This window comes from Sus scrofa, chromosome 1, assembly GCF_054392235.1.
Source record: "Sus scrofa isolate SSC_HxYL_T2T_F1_AM1 chromosome 1, Sscrofa_HxYL_maternal_Yorkshire_Landrace_v2.0, whole genome shotgun sequence".
Classification (NCBI taxonomy): Eukaryota; Metazoa; Chordata; class Mammalia; order Artiodactyla; family Suidae; genus Sus; species Sus scrofa.
In genome coordinates this window covers 126,664,966-126,684,047 of record NC_139383.1, presented here as the reverse complement: position 1 = coordinate 126,684,047, position 19,082 = coordinate 126,664,966, and the positions used below count along the sequence as shown (strand labels likewise).

General features: G+C 34.3%; 1 protein-coding gene across 5 annotated transcripts in view; it reads left to right on the top strand.

Annotated features, from left to right (window-relative positions):
• UNC13C (unc-13 homolog C) overlaps window positions 1-19,082 on the top strand; it is a 599,284-nt gene that overhangs the window by 404,099 nt on the left and 176,103 nt on the right. For all 5 annotated transcript variants that reach the window (XM_084969723.1, XM_084969731.1, XM_084969719.1 and 2 more), the window contains one exon: window positions 8,818-8,903. In XM_084969723.1, the coding sequence (XP_084825849.1) occupies window positions 8,818-8,903 (86 nt within the window). The remainder of the gene's footprint in view (window positions 1-8,817; window positions 8,904-19,082) is intronic.

The window sequence follows — 19,082 nt, the reverse complement described above, 5'->3', positions numbered from 1 at the left end:
AAATACCATAGTAAAGTAAAATAAAAATGTAAGCTCAGAGAAACTGTATAGCAGTTAAGTAAATAGAGAAGTTTTGAGTTATTTTTTTTCCAGCATGAGAATATTTATTATTTCCATAGGTAATATTAAAAAAAAAAAAGTTGAAATTAGCCTATAATAATACAAGACAAGCTAAACTTCTAAATCAGATATTAGAATAAAATCTCAGATCCCAAATATTATCTTCTGTATAGAAATAGAGCTTGACAGGTAGTAAATCTCAAAATTTAAATGTGAAGATAGACTATAACAAAATATGAAGCTAATGATTTGAATTATAAGTAGGCCTAAACAACAATAAAAAAGAATTAGTCGTGAAGACCTTATCAGTGCTTGGAAATTTGTTATTGTCATAAGAAAAAGAATGAAAAAGAAATATGGTCAAGAAGCCTAAGCTCTATTTTTGATTCTGTTACTAATTTGTTTCATGTTTTAGAACACATTTCTTTTTGTAATGATTTTTATGTTTTCCATCATAGCTGGTTTACAGTGTTCTGTTATTTTCTACTGTACTGCAAGCCAACCCAGTCACACATACATATACACATTCTATTTTCTCACATTATCATGCTGCATCATAAGTGACCAGATATAGTTCCTAGTGCTAAACAGCAGGATCTCATTGCTTATCCATTCCAAAGGCAATAGTTTGCATCTCTTAACCCCAACTTCCCAGTCTATCCCACTCCCTCCCATTGCTTCTTGGCAACTACAAGTCTGTTCTCCAAATACCATAGGATATCACTTATGTCTGGAATCTAAAATACAGCACAAATGAACCTTTCCACAGGAAAGAAAATCATGGACTTGTAGACCGTATTTCTTAATCGCTAATGTTCCTAAACCTAAAATGAGTGCAAAGTTAACTTTATGTCTCTTCTCTGTATCCAAAAGAATTGAATATTTGCTGCTCCTTTATTGGGGAGGACACGAGCTTTGGAAAAACAACTCCAAAAGTCTAATTCTGAGCACCCAGGCTTCATATGTAAAATGAGAATAATAACCAAATAGGAATTTTGGGAGAAATAAGTGAATGTTATTCATCTTTTAAAAAAAATTTACCTAGTATATAGTAAAATTCCCATTGACTTTATTTCAGAATTTAAATTTTTGTGTTTCTGAAAATAATCATTTTCAGTTGCACAGGACTATTTAATGTAGAAAATGAAAGTTCTAATATTTATGTGTAATTTTTGTGAAGAAAATGAATAAAAACTAAAAATAAGATCTCTCATCAAAGCCTTGCTAATTGTTAGTAGTTAGGCATATATTTTCCAAATACTATTTTCTGTACATATAAGCATAGGAAAATCACTTAATAATGTTTAATTTATTCATTTATTTTTTCAAAATATGATCATAATATTTACACTAATCTGTGATTTGCTTTGTCCACTTCATCTGTGCTTTGTCAACTTAAAACTGCCTGACATCTTTTCACGTTTTTAATAAAAAAAATTACTAATAGTTTAATTGAAATTTCTTCTCAAGATTAGAGAGGTCAACATCACTTTTCTGTGTTTAATAGACTTTTTTTCCTTTTTTAGATTGACTATTCATCACAGCCATTTTTCTAATATTTCTCATTTTCCTATATGTAACAATTTTTCTTGTATTATACATCATCCCTTTGCTTTTTACATATCTAGTGTATATTTTCTTGTTTGTTGTTTTTATTTTAAAAGGTAGTTTGGATTTGGTTTAGGTTTTTGTTAAATCCTCAACAGTAATAATGAGAAACTTTAAACCTGTTTTTCAAAAATAAAAATCAAGCTTGACATTTCTTATGCAATGGAGGAAATCTTGACACTAGTAGTTTATTTTTAGACTCCACGTTTTGAAGTTAACTGATTGAAGAAAAAAATAAAAGTCATGTTGAAAGTCTTTTCTTATGGTAATTACAACCATTAACTGGGGTGATAGCTTATTTCTTCCACCAATTAATCTTAATCCTTCTTGAAAAGCATTTGCAAATCTTACTTTCCTCAAGTAATTTCTGCAAATGACTGCACCAGTATTTTTTATGCATCATACACTCATTGTGTTTGTTAATTTTCACTTAGTTCTGTAATAAATCTCTTTCCATTGTGACCCCATGTTTCTTTTTATTTTTTAAAACTACGGTATAGTTGATTTACAAAACTGTGTTTCAGATATAAAGCAAAGTGATTTTGTTTTATGTATCTATAACTATATACACACATATGTATATTCTTTTTCAGATTCTTTTCCATTGTAGGTTTTTCAAGATATCGAGTATACTTCCCTGTGCAGTATCCTTGTTATACAGTAAATCTTTGTTTTTTATCTGTTTTATATATGGTAGTGATCCATGTTTCTTGAAATCGCATCAACCCAAGTGTAGACAGGAGAATAGTAAAAAAAAAAAAAAGGCCACTTAAGATATCATTGGCTCTTTTTGTTCTTGCCCTTCAGTCTTGTTCCTCTGTATCTTATCTCAGCCAAAGCTGATAAAAACCTTTCCTGGTTTTTATCCACGTTCTTGTTCTCCATGTTGCTCTTTTTCTGTGCCCCTTTGATTTCATGGGAGTTACCATCACTTATAGCATGCACCAAGTCTCCTATCATTGTTGGTGCTTAATACCAAAAGTTCTGAATACTCTCTTGCCAAATATGTTCATGCTGCTTCTTCCTATTTCCCAGGCTATAGGAGTGAAAAAGAAAATAATCTATTGTCACAGTCCCTAAGAACCAGTGAGGAGTAGTGGTTGTCTTTCCAAACCTTGATATACCAAAACCGCTGTTTTCTACGATCAGCTCTGTCTTTTCACCCTCTAGTTTTCTTCAGGGGACTTACCCCATATGTATTATATATGTGTGTATACACACGAACACACACATACATAAATATTTGCATGCTACTTCTGAGGGGTGATATGTAATCTGCCCTTAGCACAGTGCATTCATTGCACATACTATACCTTCAATTAATAGTGACTTAATAGTGAATGTTTCTTATTAAATGCTAAATGTGTTAGCATTCATTTATATTACATTTCTTTTTATTTTATTGCATGTAAAATTATAAAACTTTTAGATTTTTCTAAAATAAATATAACATTGCAGTTTTGATTGAAGTTATATGTACATATGCCTCCCTAAATTCAATTCTCTTTATTCCTTGCCCAAATCTAACTATTATAACAGATTTGATCTTTTTTATCCCTTTGAATTTCTTTATAGCTTTATTGTATATGCATGTACTTACTAGAAAATCATTCAGATATATGCCAACCCTCTCCCCTAGAGGCATCAACTATCTGCCTAGGGGCAGAAGCTGAGAGCCTGAGAAAGTAGTAGTTGAAAAACAGAAAGCTGAATGTGAGAACAGGAGAATAATTGGAAATAAGGCCCTGCAAAGTAGTTGGTCCTGGTGGATACCCTAAGCATACAGCTAGGGCATGAAAGGATATGACCTAGGAGTCATTATGAGTAAAATATTGACCTGCTTTAAATAAGCTCAGTTTTTAATTGGATTAAGGTCATCTCTCCCAACTCTAAAACACTGCCAAAAGAAAAATAAATCCTTTCTGAAAGAATACTAATATCACCTAGAGACTTAAATTACTATATATATATATATATATATATATATATACTTTTTACACATAAAATTCTTTCAATCAAAAATTAGTAGGCATTATAAATGATTAGTAGAGTCTAGAAATGTAAGTGTTACAATAACTATGATTAATGTATTTAGGAAATTAAGAAAATAATATAAAAAAGAATATATATGTATAACTAACTCATTTAGCTATACAACAGAAATTGGTACATTGTAAATCAACTACACTTTAATAAAAAAATAAAAAATAAAAAATATATATTTAACATATACATACTACTATATATAAAATAGGTAGGTAACAAGTTTCTACTGTATAGCACAGGGTAATCTACTCAGTACTGTGTATTAACCTAAATGGGAAAAGCTTCTGAAAAGTAACAGATATATGTTTATGTATAACTGATATACTTTGCTGTACACCTGAAACTAACACAACTTTCTAAGTCAACTCTACTCCAATAAAATTTATTTAAAAAAAGAAATAAATAACAAAATGGGAAAACAGTAGTGAATTCAAAATTATAGAACTGAAAACAAATGAAATTAGTAACTGAATATATGGATTTACTGGTTTGTTACACACAGGGGAAAAGAGACTTAGTAAATATGAATATAGTCTAGAAGAAAATATCCAGAAGGAAATCCAAGGAGACAAGAAATGAAAAATAAAGTTTATTTACCAAAATTAACTGTATACTGGGGTGTAAAGTAAGTATCAACAAATTGAAAATATTGAAATCATTAAAAATATGTTCTTTGATCTTAGTTTAATGAAGGTAGGAAACAGCAACTAAAAGATACTTATAAAATTCCCAAATAGTTGGAAGTTAAGAAATCAAGATCAAAAATGTGAAATATTTTGATTGAATTACTATGAAAATAGAACATATTAATTGTTTAGGATGAAGCTAAAGGCACTTCCCGAAAGAAATGTATACCTTAAAAACACGTTAGAAAGGAATATAGCTCCCAAACTAATTATATTTCTTAAGAAAATAGAAAAGTAACAACATAGTAAATCCCTCAAAAGTAGAAGGTAGAAAATAATGAGGAGCAGAAGTTGATGCAGTAGAAAACAAATATATGATCATATAACTACTAACAAAACAAAGATTTGGAATAGTTTTATCACCCCAAAAGTTCCTTCACACTCCTCCCCATCACAGGCCCCTGGCAACCACTGATTTATTTTCTGTCCTTATATTTTTGCCTTTTCAGTAATGTGTTGTAAATAGACTCATACAGCTACATAGGCTTTTGAGTCAAACTTCTTTCATTTAACATAATATATTTGATACTCATCCACATTGTTACATGAATCAGTTGGTCCTTTTTATTGTTTAGTAGATTCCATTATATAAACCTATCTCAATTTATTTGTCTATTCATTAGCTGAAAGATGTTGGCTTTTTGCAGTTTTTGGTGATTAATAATTAAGCAACATGTATAATTTTTGTATAAATATGTTTCATTTCTCTTGGATAAATATCTGGAGTGAGAATGCTGGTAAATGTACATTTAACTTCATTGCCAAACTGCTTTCCAAAGAGACTATTACATTTGCATTCTCAGCAGCAGTGTAACAGAATTCCAGCTCATCTGCATCTTTACACATTTGTCAACCCTTGATTTCGTCAGGTGTTGTTTTATTTTGTTCTGAAGCTGTTTTTTTTTTTTTTTTTTTTTTTTTTTTGTGTGTGTGTGTGTGTTTCATTTTGTCTTTGTCTGTTTTTAGGGCTGTAGCCACAGCATGTGGAGGTTCCCAGGCTAGGGGTCCAATCAGCACTACAGCCACCAGCGTACGCCAGAGCCACAGCAATGCAGGATCTGAGCCATGTCTGCGAACTACACCACAGCTCATGGCAACACAGGATCCTTAACCCACTGAGCAAGGCCAGGGATCAAACCTGAAACCTCATGGTTCCTAGTCAGATTCATTTCCACTGCACCACAGTGGGAACTCCTGAAGCTGTTTTATTAGACATATAGTGGTATCACATCATAATTTTAATTTGAAAGTACGTAATGACTAATGATGTTCAGTGTATTTTCGTGTATTTATTTTACATATGATTATATTCTTAGCTAATGTGTCATTCAGATCATTTGCCCATTTTTATTGGACAATTTTTTTCTTGTTATTGAGATTTGAAAGTAATTTGTATATTCCAAATGAAAGTCCTCTGTCAGATGTGTGTTCTACACATTGTTTCTCCTAGTTGCTTATCTTTTCATTTTTCTCAACAGTATCTTTTGAAGATCAAAATTTAATTTTTATAAAAAATATCAATATATTATGGTTTGTACTTTTTGTGACAGATCTTAGCAACTATTGCCTGATGCAAGATCATAAGATTTTCTGTGTTTTCTTTTAGAAGATTTATATAGTAGGTTTTGCATGTAGGTCTCTGATCCATTTTGAGTCCATTTTTTATGTGTTGTAAAGTATGGGTCTAGCTCTTTTTTTTTTTTTTCTTTCTTTCTTTCTTTTTTTCTTTCTTTCTTTCTCTCTCTCTCTCTCTTTTTCTGTCTTTCTTTCTTCATATGAATATCCAAGTACTCTAGAGAATGTGTTGAAAAGACTCTCTTTTCTTCTTTCCATCAAATTAATATAACATCTTACTGAAAATTAACTTACTTTTTATTTGAAGATACACTGTCTTAGTTACTATGATAGTTTCATAATAAGCTATGAGACAGGTGATGTAAATCCATCAGCTATTTTAATAAACATCATTTTTGCTCTTCTAGTTTTCTTTTACTATGTAAATTTTAGAATGAGTTTGACAATTTCTACAAAAAAAATTATCCTGGAATTCTGCATGAGATTGCATTGAATCTATAAATCAATTCAGAAACAAAATTAATATTCTAATGACATTAGGTATACCAATTCATGAATATAGTATATTTTTATTTTTGTTTTATATGCTGTTTCTCCTCAGTACTTTGCATTTTCTTCTTTTAAATATTATATATATTTTCTTAGGTTTATATCTAAGAATTTTAAAACTTTTGGTGACTTTGTAAGTGACGTTATTTTAATTTCAGTTCAGTGGTTCATTGCTGGAATGTAGTAATACAATGATTTTACATCTTGACTTTGTATTGTGACCTTGCTGAACTTAGTAGATTTTTTACAGATTTTTGGAGATGTTCTACATGGATAATCACATTGTCTGCAAATAGAGTTTTATTTTTCCTTTGCTATCTATATGCCTCTTACATTATTATTATTATTATTATTTACCTATTTAGTCTTTCAAAACTTCAGTAAGGTTTAACAGGAATACTGAGAGTAAATGCTTTTGACTTGATCTTCATCTTAGTGTGATGTTAGCTGTAGGTTTTTGTAGATTGTCTTTATAATGTTAAGGAAGTTCTCTTGTTCTCTCTACTCCTTAGTTTTCAGAGTTTTTTGTTTTTTTTTTAACTTATGAACAAATGTTGAGGTTTGTCAAATACCTTTTCTGCATCTATTGAGATGATGCAGAGAAACTAAATTTTTTATCGTAGGTCTGTTGATACAGTAAATTTACATTGATTCATTTTTGAGTGTTGAACCAATATTGCATTTCTGGGATAAGCCTCTCTTGGTCATGATGTATTATCCTTTGTATATATTGCAGGATTGAATCTGTCATTTTTTGTTGAGGATTTTTTCATTTATTTACATGAGAGATGATACTCTTTAGTTTACTTTTTTGTATAATATCTTTTACTGTTTGTATCACCGCACTGTAAACTGAATTAGTATATTCTTTATTTTTAATTCAAACAATTTAAACAATTTCCTCATTTTATGAGCTTAAAATACTCTAATTATACCATAATTTTTGTTGCTATGTATCTATCACATAAAAATTAATATACTAAAATTGTGAGATATTCGTAGCTGGCCATAAATGAAACCTTTTAAAATATATTACTTGCCTACAGTTATTTTTATATGAATAAAGTAAAATTTATTATTGAAAACTAATTTTATATATATCTAGGTTATATTAATTTTTTGCTCATAGAAAGTGCTTTTCATTTAAATATTTAATAAATATACATAATATTTAAGTTTTAAAATAATGGTTGACATTATTAAATAGATACCTGAAATCAGTATGGGTAGTTTGATGAAACACATCTTGCTTTGCTGAAAAATTGGGCTAAAATAGTTTTATGTAGTATTCATGGTCTTTTCTTTGTTGAGGTTATATTGAGGTCATATTCACTTATGTAATCTTTTCTATTCCACTCAGGATTATGTTCTCTTTTTTTAATTTTGAGTCAAAGATGTAAGTGAATACACATATATACATTTATTAAAAATATACACATATATACATATATATTTTTGTATTTATATATACTTAATATGTATTTATATATAAACATATATGTGCATGCATTTTATAATAGTATGCATACATAAAATATATTCGTTAGAACAGAAAATAGTTTCAGTCTTACATACTGATTTTGGGGGAGTGTTTACAATGAAATGAAATAAATGAAACTGTTTTCACTTGGCTATGTTGCTGTGAGCCTTATCATGAGATTGATACACATACAGACAGAATGCATATTTAGAAGCAGTAAGAATCTTGTCTTTAGCTTAAATTTGTCTTATCTGAAAAGCACAGCCTGCCTAGTATTTCTGGAATCCTGATTAATGGGTCCACTATGGGCCGTTTTATTAAGAGTGAGGAATCTTTCTTGAAATAATTTACTTTAAGCAAATAGAAAATGAAAGCACTCAAGCTTGCTTCGAGAAAAATGGCTAACAGATGAAAGAGGGGTGTAGTTTTTGCTATTACATGATATCTGCTACTCAGGGTGATCTGGCCTATCCTCAAATTGAGACATATGAAGATGAAGTGTTTGATACAACTAATGGGGCTCCTTAGACACAATCAAAAACACAGCATAAGACATCCATCAGGATCCCTGAGTACCAGTACTCTGGCAGTGATGTAACAAAGTCTATTTTCCTTTCACCCATTAACTGTTTTTTATCACACTTTGGTGTGTAGCTTTTTTGCCTATGAAATTTTATAAAGACAAATCTCATAAATAAAAAGTGTTTGTGAGTTGTATAGTAATAGCTGTGATATATATGTAATATGAAATCTGTTTTTTTTTTTAAGCACATTTTTCTTTTCTGATCCACTGATAGATGTGTTTGATTTTAGGTTTCCTCAAGAACTGAACATGGGAAAAATAAGCGCTGAAATTATGTGGACCCTTTTTGCTCAGGATATGAAATATGCACTAGAAGGTAATTACAAATATCTGTACTTATTAGAATATACCTTTTAGTTATATCCGATTTTATGTTCTTGGTTTTAAATGTAAGGAATTGATGCATCAAAATATTGATTGTTGTGATCAGTTTAGTCCTAAAATTTATTTGCATATTGTAGAAAGATAAAGGTCTCAAATTATTTAAAAGCCCTGAAGAAATACATACATATTTAATCAAATGGTCTAAGTTGTAGGATAATAATATTTCACTTGTATGATAAGGCTTAGATAAAGGAATACTTTATGGCATAAATATTTATGGCTGAAATCAGACTACATTGAAAGGGTGGATGAGTAATATTAATTCAGATATTTGTCTGCATAGACTTAGAAGTGGTGTCCAGTGTCTGGGCAGGTTAAAATCTGGCCACAGGTGGTACAAGGACAATGGCAGGGCTCTTCCCCAGAAACTGTACTTATAAAAACCCAAATCAGGAGTTCCCGTCGTGGCGCAGTGGTTAACGAATCCGACTAGGAACCATGAGGTTGCGGGTTCGGTCCCTGCCCTTGCTCAGTGGGTTAACGATCCGGTGTTGCCGTGAGTTGTGGTGTAGGTTGCAGAGGTGGTTCGGATCCCGCGTTGCTGTGGCTCTGGCTTGGGCCGGTGGCTACGGCTCCGATTAGACCCCTAGCCTGGGAACCTTCATATGCCGCGGGAGCGGCCCTAGAAATGGCAAAAAGACAAAAAAAAAAAAAAAAAGAACCCATATCATAGAATGAAAAGCAGAGTGAATGTAGCTTTTAGTTGAAAAACTAGGAATTTATTTGTTCTCACATTGTGTTTAGAGTTGGAGATAGAATTATTAACCAGCATGGGATTCCTGTTCTCTAGGAACTTAAAATCTACTAGAGAGTTTTCTTTGTACTTGTTCGATATATATTGAGTCTCTAGATGATCTAAATGTCCATGACCACACTCAGTATGGAAGACACAACAGTGAACAAGACAGCCAAGGTCCCTGGCCTCAGTGAAGTTATGGAGGACAGCTACAGTTACACACACATTGCAGTATGGGGTGGTCAAGACTAAAGATGATGGACTCTCTGAAGGTGAAGCTCCTAAATCAGATGTGGGACAAGGGGGAAAGGCAATATTTCTAAAGGAACTTCTTCTGAGGAAGTGTTAACTTGACAAAGACCTGAAATAGAAAAGTCTGCTTTTGGAAGAGATGAGCAAGAAGGATCTCTGCCTTGTCCAGGTTGGGGACAGCATGTTAGCAAGTAGGAGGAGCACAGCTGTATTTGAGAACAGAGAATGCAGCAGGTCCTCAGAGCAAGAGGGAGCAGGAAATGAGGCTGGAGAAATTGACAGGGACCAGCAGGCAGTGCCTTACAGGTCATGATGAGGAGTTTGACTCTTTGCTAAAATAAATGAGAGATCCTAAAGGGATTTCAGCACGGACTTGTGTTGTTTAGATTTGCAGCTTAGAACTTGCATTGTGACTGCAGTGTAGAAGATAGATTGGTAGAGTAAGGTTGGTTTAGAGTTCACATTCACAGCACCACTGTTTTGCAGCATTGCTAAAATGTAAGCTTGCTGCTAGAGCACAAAGAGGAAACACACAGTTCTTTTTCTTATTTGAAGAAGGAAGTACACAATAGATTTTAATACCTGGTTTTCTGGTGAAGTCTGGGTTACCACCTAATTAAATAAATTAGGATTCATCCTTCAAATTACACCAGAACTTGCTCAGAGAGCAAACTCCTTATTCTGCAATAAAGTGTTCCTTCTCCATTATATTAATCAGTCCTGCTTCCCCTCCCTCTGCCTCCTACCAACCCCATCCTATACTACCCTGCAGTTCTCTCCTTGGAATGTCAAATGTATCTTAAGCCAGACAGAAACCACCAACCGACTAGGCCGCTAAATTTCTTTAGGTAGCATTTTCTCTTCTGTCCCCTGCACACCCCCTCTCTCCTTGACTATCTGTCAGTCATCTCAAATTTTAGAGGATCAACAGAATTCCTCTTTTTTTTTTTTTTTTCGTCTTTTATATGGGCCGCACCCATGGCATATGGAGGTTTCCAGGCTAAGGGTCTAATGGGAGCTACAGCTGCCGGCCTGTGCCATAACCACAGCAATACCAGATCTGAGCTGCGTCTGCGAACTACACCACAGCTCATGGCAACGCCGGATCCTTAACCCACTGAGTGAGGCCAGGGATTGAACCTGCAACCTCATGGTTCCTAGTTGGATTCGCTAAACACTGAGCCACGATGGGAACTCCTAGCATAGAATTCTTAATCTTCCCTGTCAAAATCTGCTTTTTCCCCCTGCTCCCTATTGGAATCACTGACACCATCATTCATCCAGTTACTTAAATCAAACATGTAGGATTACTGTGGATTCCTTTATCTTCTTCAGCACAATTAAAGCTTTTTCCTGCCTTCAGACATTTCCCCCAGTTGGTCTAGGGGGAAATTTCAGACATTTCAGACATTTCAGACATTTCTCCCAGACTGGATTTTTCTTCCCAGTCATCTGCAGAAGCAGTCATGTAGGTCTTGGTTTAATGTCACCTCCTCAGGATCTAAAGTCACCTCCATGAACAACCTTATATAAGTCCTCTCCATAGCAACTCACTACTATTCTTTATTTATTTGTTTACTTAGGCTTGCTTGTCCTCACCTGTAAAATAAAAAAGTTCACAATGGATTAGAGGGCAGGACAATGAGCAGGGAGGCCCCTGCCCACACTTCAGAGGAACTTGATTTTTTGGGACCACTCCAAAGTGGAACTGCCTGCCAGGGAACATTTTATTTTGGCAGGGCCTCTATCTTTACTTACATAATAAGATTTATGCAACTCTTGGATATTTCATGTCTCCTTTGCTTTAAAAAATAAGTAGTAATTTCAGACAACTAAGTATAAAATTTATGTTAGGAAATATAAATGTGAAAAAATTTAATGTTTGTCTTAAAAAATGATTAAATTACGAATGCTACAAGTAAACCACCATGATTTTCATTAAATGTTTATTGATTAATTAGTGGTTGATAATTTTGTACAAAAACAGTATCCCAAAATGCTGAGGTTGCATTATCAAAAGTCAGGTTCAAGATCAAGGGTAATTAATAACTTTGTGATTATCTTAGATTTTCTTGGAAACAAGAATCTTTCCCTTAATACACATTTTATTTGACTTTTAAAATAGCAGCTAGGATTTCCCGTCTAGGCACAGCGGAAACAAATCCAACTAGGAACCATGAGGTTGCAGGTTTGATCCCTGGCCTCACTCAGTGGGATAAGTATCCAGCGTTGCCATGAGCTGTAGTCACAGACGTGGCTCAGATCTGGTGTGGCTGTGGCGTAGGCTGGCAGCTACAGCTCTGATTAGACCCCTGGCCTGGGAACCTCTGTATGCCATGGGTGTGGCCCTATAAAGTCAAAAGACAAAAAAAAAAATAAAATAAAATAAAATAAAATAAAATAAAATAGCAGCTATATTGAGACAGAAGTCACACACCATACAATTTACCCACTTAAAGTATATACAGTTCACTAGTTTGTGCATCCACATACATTTTCAGGAAGACATGTTGACCGAAGTAAGAGTAATTTGGATTGCAGTTCATGGTTTATATATCTTCTTCTATACCAGATGAGAAGCTTTTAAGTGCATAGATTGTATTTGTCATCTTTGTAGTCACTGAACCTTAATAGAAACTCAATAAATGTTAGTGTACTTGAATCAAATTGCAGATGGGACCAAGAATCCTAGAACAAGGCTGGAATATTATGTTCAAATTAAACACTTGTAGAATTGCTAGCTGGGAGACAACAAGAGATCTGAGTCTGGGAAACCCAATTTGAGAAAGCTTTATCACTTATGATCTGCATCAGTTTGAGCATTTGATGTATAGTATCTCTAAATTTTAGTTTTCTATTCAATAAAAAAAGCAATAAGACTTCCCAGATTGGGGCGAGGATAACATGATACCTTGAATGTACTTTGCAAACCTACAGCACTGTGCAGATGGGAGAAGACCATTATTATTATATAAAGGAAAGAAGATCTGTCAGAGTCTTAAATGGTTTCCTTTAGGGGTCATTTAAGGTTTAAAACTTCTGGAAGAGTGTTTACAAATCCATGTTCATCTGTTCCCTCTCTCTTCCTCCTTCCATTTCACCATTTCAGTCTAATGGTTGGCTTACTACTATTCCCTTTTTTAATGTGACATGAATAATAATTTTTAGATAAAATGAGGATGAGGGCCACCTCACAGAGTAGAGGGCATGTACTTAAAAAACATTCCTTTGGCAGGCACTTCTGCACATGATATCGATGTCCTTACGTTGCCTATTTGCCTTATAGAATGTTGTTAAAATTGACTATGGAGTAGTGCTTCAGGCTGTTGACCTCGAAGGACTCTGAGTTATATAATTTAGGCTACTCAGTTAGTTTTTCTGATTAAAGATGAACTAGTATTATAAGCAACCTCTGAAGAAGTTAGGTCAACAGAAAGAGCCAGTTAGAGTTTATGGACCTTAGGCTTTTTGATGCAGCTTTTTGCTTTACTTCATGAACTCATCAGCTGCTATACAAAAGAATAATCTAATGCAAAAATAAAATAACTTTTCCCCAACTTTACTCAATTTATATGAGCCATCTTTTTTTTCCCATATTTGATATTAATCACCTTACCAATTTGTTAATTGTAACTGGTGTGATCACTATGGTGATAACTTGCTGAATAAATTATTTTATAGATTTAAAAAGAGGATATTCTTTCTATGAAAAAGGTAGTGTGGGAAGAAAAAAATCTCTGATGGAATGTGCCATTTTATAATGAAATAGAGTTGGTTTTGTTGAATTTTTTCTAAAGAAGTTATTCTAAAGACTTTCATAGTTTTTACCCTGGCTGCTACAAATATGGGTTTTACAGTGATTTAGATCTACATGTGAGTTCAGTCTTGGCTACTTTTTATTTCGTTATTAGCTATAATTTTAGAAAATTTATTAAAGTAAGTCTGTTTCCATATTTTATTTATTTATATTTATTTATTTATTTTTTGCTTTTTAGGGGTGCACCAAGGCGGCATATGGAAGTGCCCAGGCTATGGGTCAAATTGGAGCTGTAGCCTCTGGTCTATACCACAGCCACAGCAACGCCAGATCCAAGCTATGTCTGCAACATGCACCACAGCTTATGGCTATGCCAGATCCTTAACCCACTGAGGCCAGGGATCAAACCCACAACCTCATGTTTCCTAGTTGGATTTGTTTCCACTGTGCCATGATGGGAACTCCTCAGTTTCCATGTTTTAAAGCTAGGGAAAATACATACCTTATAAGGTTAAGAGGAAAGAGAGAGAAATGGCAACGAGGAGATGATAGTTTCCTAGTGCATAATAGATACTCAGATATTACCATTTATCATAATTTTGAGGATTGTAATTTAGTAGACAATAACTTGCAGATGATTTAAAATACCACCGAAACATCTATATGCCTATAAGTGACTGAATCGTTTAACCGATGATTCTAGCTGACTGCAGACGTTACATTTATCATGTTGGTATCCATAGAATTTGGTTGCCTGGCAATTCTTCAATCAGGGCAGTCCTGTTCAGGGCTCTGAATGTGTAACATATGTTGGTGTCTTCAAAGTCCTTATTAAAAGCAAACCCTGTAAAACACTGCTTCTTAAGTTAGGGTTTGTGGTTGGTCTTAAAGCTGTATCCTGAAATTGCATCCACATTTAAGGGTGGGTGGGATGGGAGACAGGTGTCTAAGGCATTTGCCGAATTCTCAGATGAATCTGAATAAATGAATAACTAAAAGTCACCGAAAATCAGTCCATTTAAAATGACTGTTTTGCTTAATTAACTCAGGCACAGATGGAATTAATTATAATATTCAAAAAACAATCACCTTTCACCTGGCCTTGGTAAAGTCTCTGAGATCAATGCTTCTCAGACCTTTTCTTTTTTCTTTAAATGGCCGAACCCTTGACATATGGAAGTTCTGGGGCTAGGGGTATAATTGGAGCTGCAGGCCTTCACCACAGCCACAGCAACAGAGGATCCTTAACTCACTGAGTGAGGCCAAGAATTGAACCCACATCCTCATGGATACTATGTCAGGTTCTTAACCTGGTGAACCACAAAGGGAACTCACATTCTCAGACTTTCTTGTGCACACTAATATCCTGGGAGTCTTGTTAAAATGCAGATTCTGATTGAATAGACCTTTTGGAGGGTTGGGGATGAGTGATTCTATTTATTTTTTTTATTTTATAGTGAGTTTTATTTTTTCCATTATAGCTACTTCTGACAAAATGTGAGTTGATGCCTCAGTGTCTGGTTAACAATGCACTGAATAGCAGCAAATCGTTTTTTTTGGGGGGGGCACACCTGTGGCATATGAAAGTTCCCAGGCTGGGGGGATCCAGCAATGCAGGATCCGAGCTGCTTCTGCTACCTACACCACAGCTCAGAGCAACGCCAGATCCTTAACCCACTAAGTGAGGTCAGAGATCAAACCCGCATCCTCATGGATCCTAGACAGGTTCATTAACCACTGAGCCATGAAGGGAACTCCTTTGCAAGTCTTTAATGTAACATATTAGTTCTGGAATTTCATCTTTTTATCACCAATCTTTGATGTCTGCTGCTTAGTTATCATGCTGGACCTCACCCATAAATGAAGATTCTCAGACTACCTTCTTAGTTTTTCAGTGTTTCATCATCCTAATGAGCACAGTTGTCACTGTAACTTTGCCCTCTCTGTTATCATGTGCTGTCTTCTCTTACAAACTTGAGTATTTGTATACCTTCAGAAAGTTCTTTACTTTCTTCACATTTATATGGAGGGGGTGCTTCTTTCAAAGAAGTATCATCTTTTTAAATTGCCCTGTACCCACATATAGGTCTCAGATGACCCTTTGCCTTTAAGAACATTGCCCTTGACCTTGTAGCCACAAAGACAATGAGAACACAAAGTCATGGTCAGTTCTCTCCTGATCTTGTTGATCACTTTTGCTGTACTAAAAGAACTGACCCATTGACTCATGAATTTCTGTAGCCTTCCTTAGAATATTCTTATCCTTAATATCTTTCTGGTCTACCTCGTACCTGATCTGCCTCAAATTGTTTTTTATACTTATCATCTTTCTTGTCTACTTGTCAGCAATTTTCTGCTGGTTTCAAGTTTATTTGCACAAATCACTGATTTTCAGTTTATCTTGAACCTCATTTTTTGATAGAAAAGATTGGCTTCTGTATAATTTCTATAGTCAGTAAATCTCCCTGGAAACAACTGATTTCTTTTTTCTTCTATTTCCTACGCTCAGTTTTAATCTTATCAAAATGACAGAGATTAAAGCTAGGCCTCTATATGCTTCAAAGTCTGTGGATGGAGCTGGGGTTGGTAACATGCTGTAAATGATTTCTCTGGCCTCCTTTCCTTATAGTAGTGATTCTCAACCTGTTTGGTGTCTTCCCCCATTCCATTGTTCCTCAGAGATACAGAAACTCCCATAAGTAAAGGAATGTTAATGTGTCTCAACCAAGGATACATGAAAGGTGACTTTCCCTCATCCTGTTGAGAATCTTGAGTATTAATCTTGCCAGGAAACAGATGACTGTTGAACGACTCAGAGAAATAATACAACACTTATTGATAAAAATATTAGATTTTAATGGATAATGTCTCTTTAATTTTATTTTATATTGGAGCAGAGTTGATTTATAATGCTGTGTTAGTTTCAGGTGCACAGCAAAATAATTCATTTTTGCATATATATTTACCCATTTTTTTCAGATTCTTTTCCCATATAGGTTATTGCAGAATATTGAGCAGAGTTCCCTGTGCTATACAGGAAGTCCTTGCTGATTATTTAATTTATATAAAGTAGTATGTATATGTTAATCCCAAACTTCCAATTTATCTTCCCTCCCAGTGCTTACCCTTTGGTAACTATAAGTTCATTTTCAGAGTCCTGTCTGTTTCTGTTCATTTGTGTCATGTTTTTTTTAGATTCCACATATAAGTGATATCATATGATATTTGTCTTTCTAATGTGTAATGTCTTATACCTGAACAAATTCTTTCCTATATTTTATATGACTAAAAAATCATTTTCCTGTTCTGAAAGCTTTTGGTAAAATTTAGGTACCTTGGCAGTGGCTATCAGAAGGCCACAGAGACAAACACTACTTTAGGTCCTTTCTACATTCTTGATATTATAAAATAGCATTATAACAACACAACTGTCTCGGCTAAAAATCGAATAGTCATGGTTGACTTTTTCTCATTTTTGCCTGTTGTTAGCACATCTATACTCTAAGCTCTATGTATGAAATTCTCCTTAATAATTTTTTTCTCTGATTCTTTTTTTTTTTCCACTTTTTAGGGCTGCACCCATGACATATGGAGGTTCCCAGGTTAGGGCCTACACCACAGCCACAGCAACGCAAGATACGAGCCACATCTGCAACCTGCACCACAGCTCATGGCCACACTGTGTTCTTAACCTGCTGAGCGAGGCCAGGGATTGAACCTAAAACCTCATGGTTCTTAGTCTGATTCGTTTCCACTGTTTCTGCTGCTCCACGACACTCCCTTGATCAGACACATTATCTTTCCTGCTTCCACCTTCACTGATATGGCTCTTCCTTTGTAGATGCCTTCTGGACCACTGGATAAGGTCCAACCTCCTTAGCATAGTACCCAGTACCGTCTTCTCCTTTCTGTACCTGATTTCAGCCGTAGTGCTTAGCACTTTCCCCCATACACATACTATATTCTCTTGCTACATCCAACTGTTTAAAATTCCCCTGCCATTCTTTTATAAGCATATGCCCCAGGACACGTGCACAATGCCCCTGATCTCCCTCCCAGGCTTTTTCCTACTTGCCACTCCCAGCAAAGACTCGTGCATTCTTCAAAATCCAGTTCAAAAGTTTTTTTTTTTTTTTTTCCTGTCAAGTTTTCCCTGAGATTCTCAGAAATAAGTATTCTCCCACAATATTTCTGATAATACCATTTATCCTTGAGGCATACTTCACACACACATTGCCTACCTGAGCTCTTATTCATCTTTGTATGAATCTCCCTCCTCTCCCTTTCTCTGACACTATAAAAATACAATAAATCAATGGATGCATGCATGAATATAAGCCTGTGTCTATAGACAGACAAAAGCATAGATGTAGGGTCCATCCAAAACTCTAATTTCCAGTCACAATTCAGCACAATCACACAAACCTGATACAGTCACTCATACAAAGGAGAAGTTTTTTCTAAGTATGTAGTCCCATAATTATTCTCACTGCATGTTATGGTTGTAGCAGTTCTAGGAAATGTTTAATAATCAGAGATATGAAAAAAACTAAATACCTTTCATTAGCCATAGAAATTGAGTGTGTGTGTGTGTTTGCAGGTCATGTGTTTGTGTGTTATAAAATAAGATGAGGATTGCATTGAAGTACAAGCTATGCTCCTTCACAAACTGCGAAATACCTCTTCCAGTCACGCTCAGCTTATCAGTCCCTACCTGCTTTTCTGCAACATCTAATTTGTTTTAATATGTCCTTGCCAAGAATTATAAGTCTAGATTAATGGACAACAAATGAAAACAAAAGCACATGGCTATTAGTTTTGAATGCTCATTATTGCATAAAGACCAGATCTCTTCATTTAAATTGTTAGGGGCAGGTCACATGCTTCATACTTTGAAATGAAATGTGATTTCTGGATTAATGTATCAATTATGTTTATTTGAGATATCATGCATTGTATTTGCCCCCACCCCCCTAAAATAAAGGCAAAAAAAAAAGTATGTATTGGTAATTAATTTTTCTTAATTGACTAGGCCAGTGGTTCTCAAAGTATGGTTCCCAGACCAGCAAGCAGTAGCATCACTTGGGAAGAGGTTAGAAATGCAAATTTTTGGGACCACCTTATACCTACTGATTCAGGTTGGGGCCTAGCAATCTTTTTTTTTTTTTAAACAAGATATCCTGGTGATTTTGATGCATGCTAATGTTAGAACTACTAATCTAAGGAATGTATAATCAACATAGTGCCTTCTCCTACTTTGATCTGAACACATGATTTTTTTTATTATAGTTGATTTACAATGCCATGTTTGTTTCACATGCACAACAAAGTTATTCAATTATAATGTTTAAATACATATATATTTA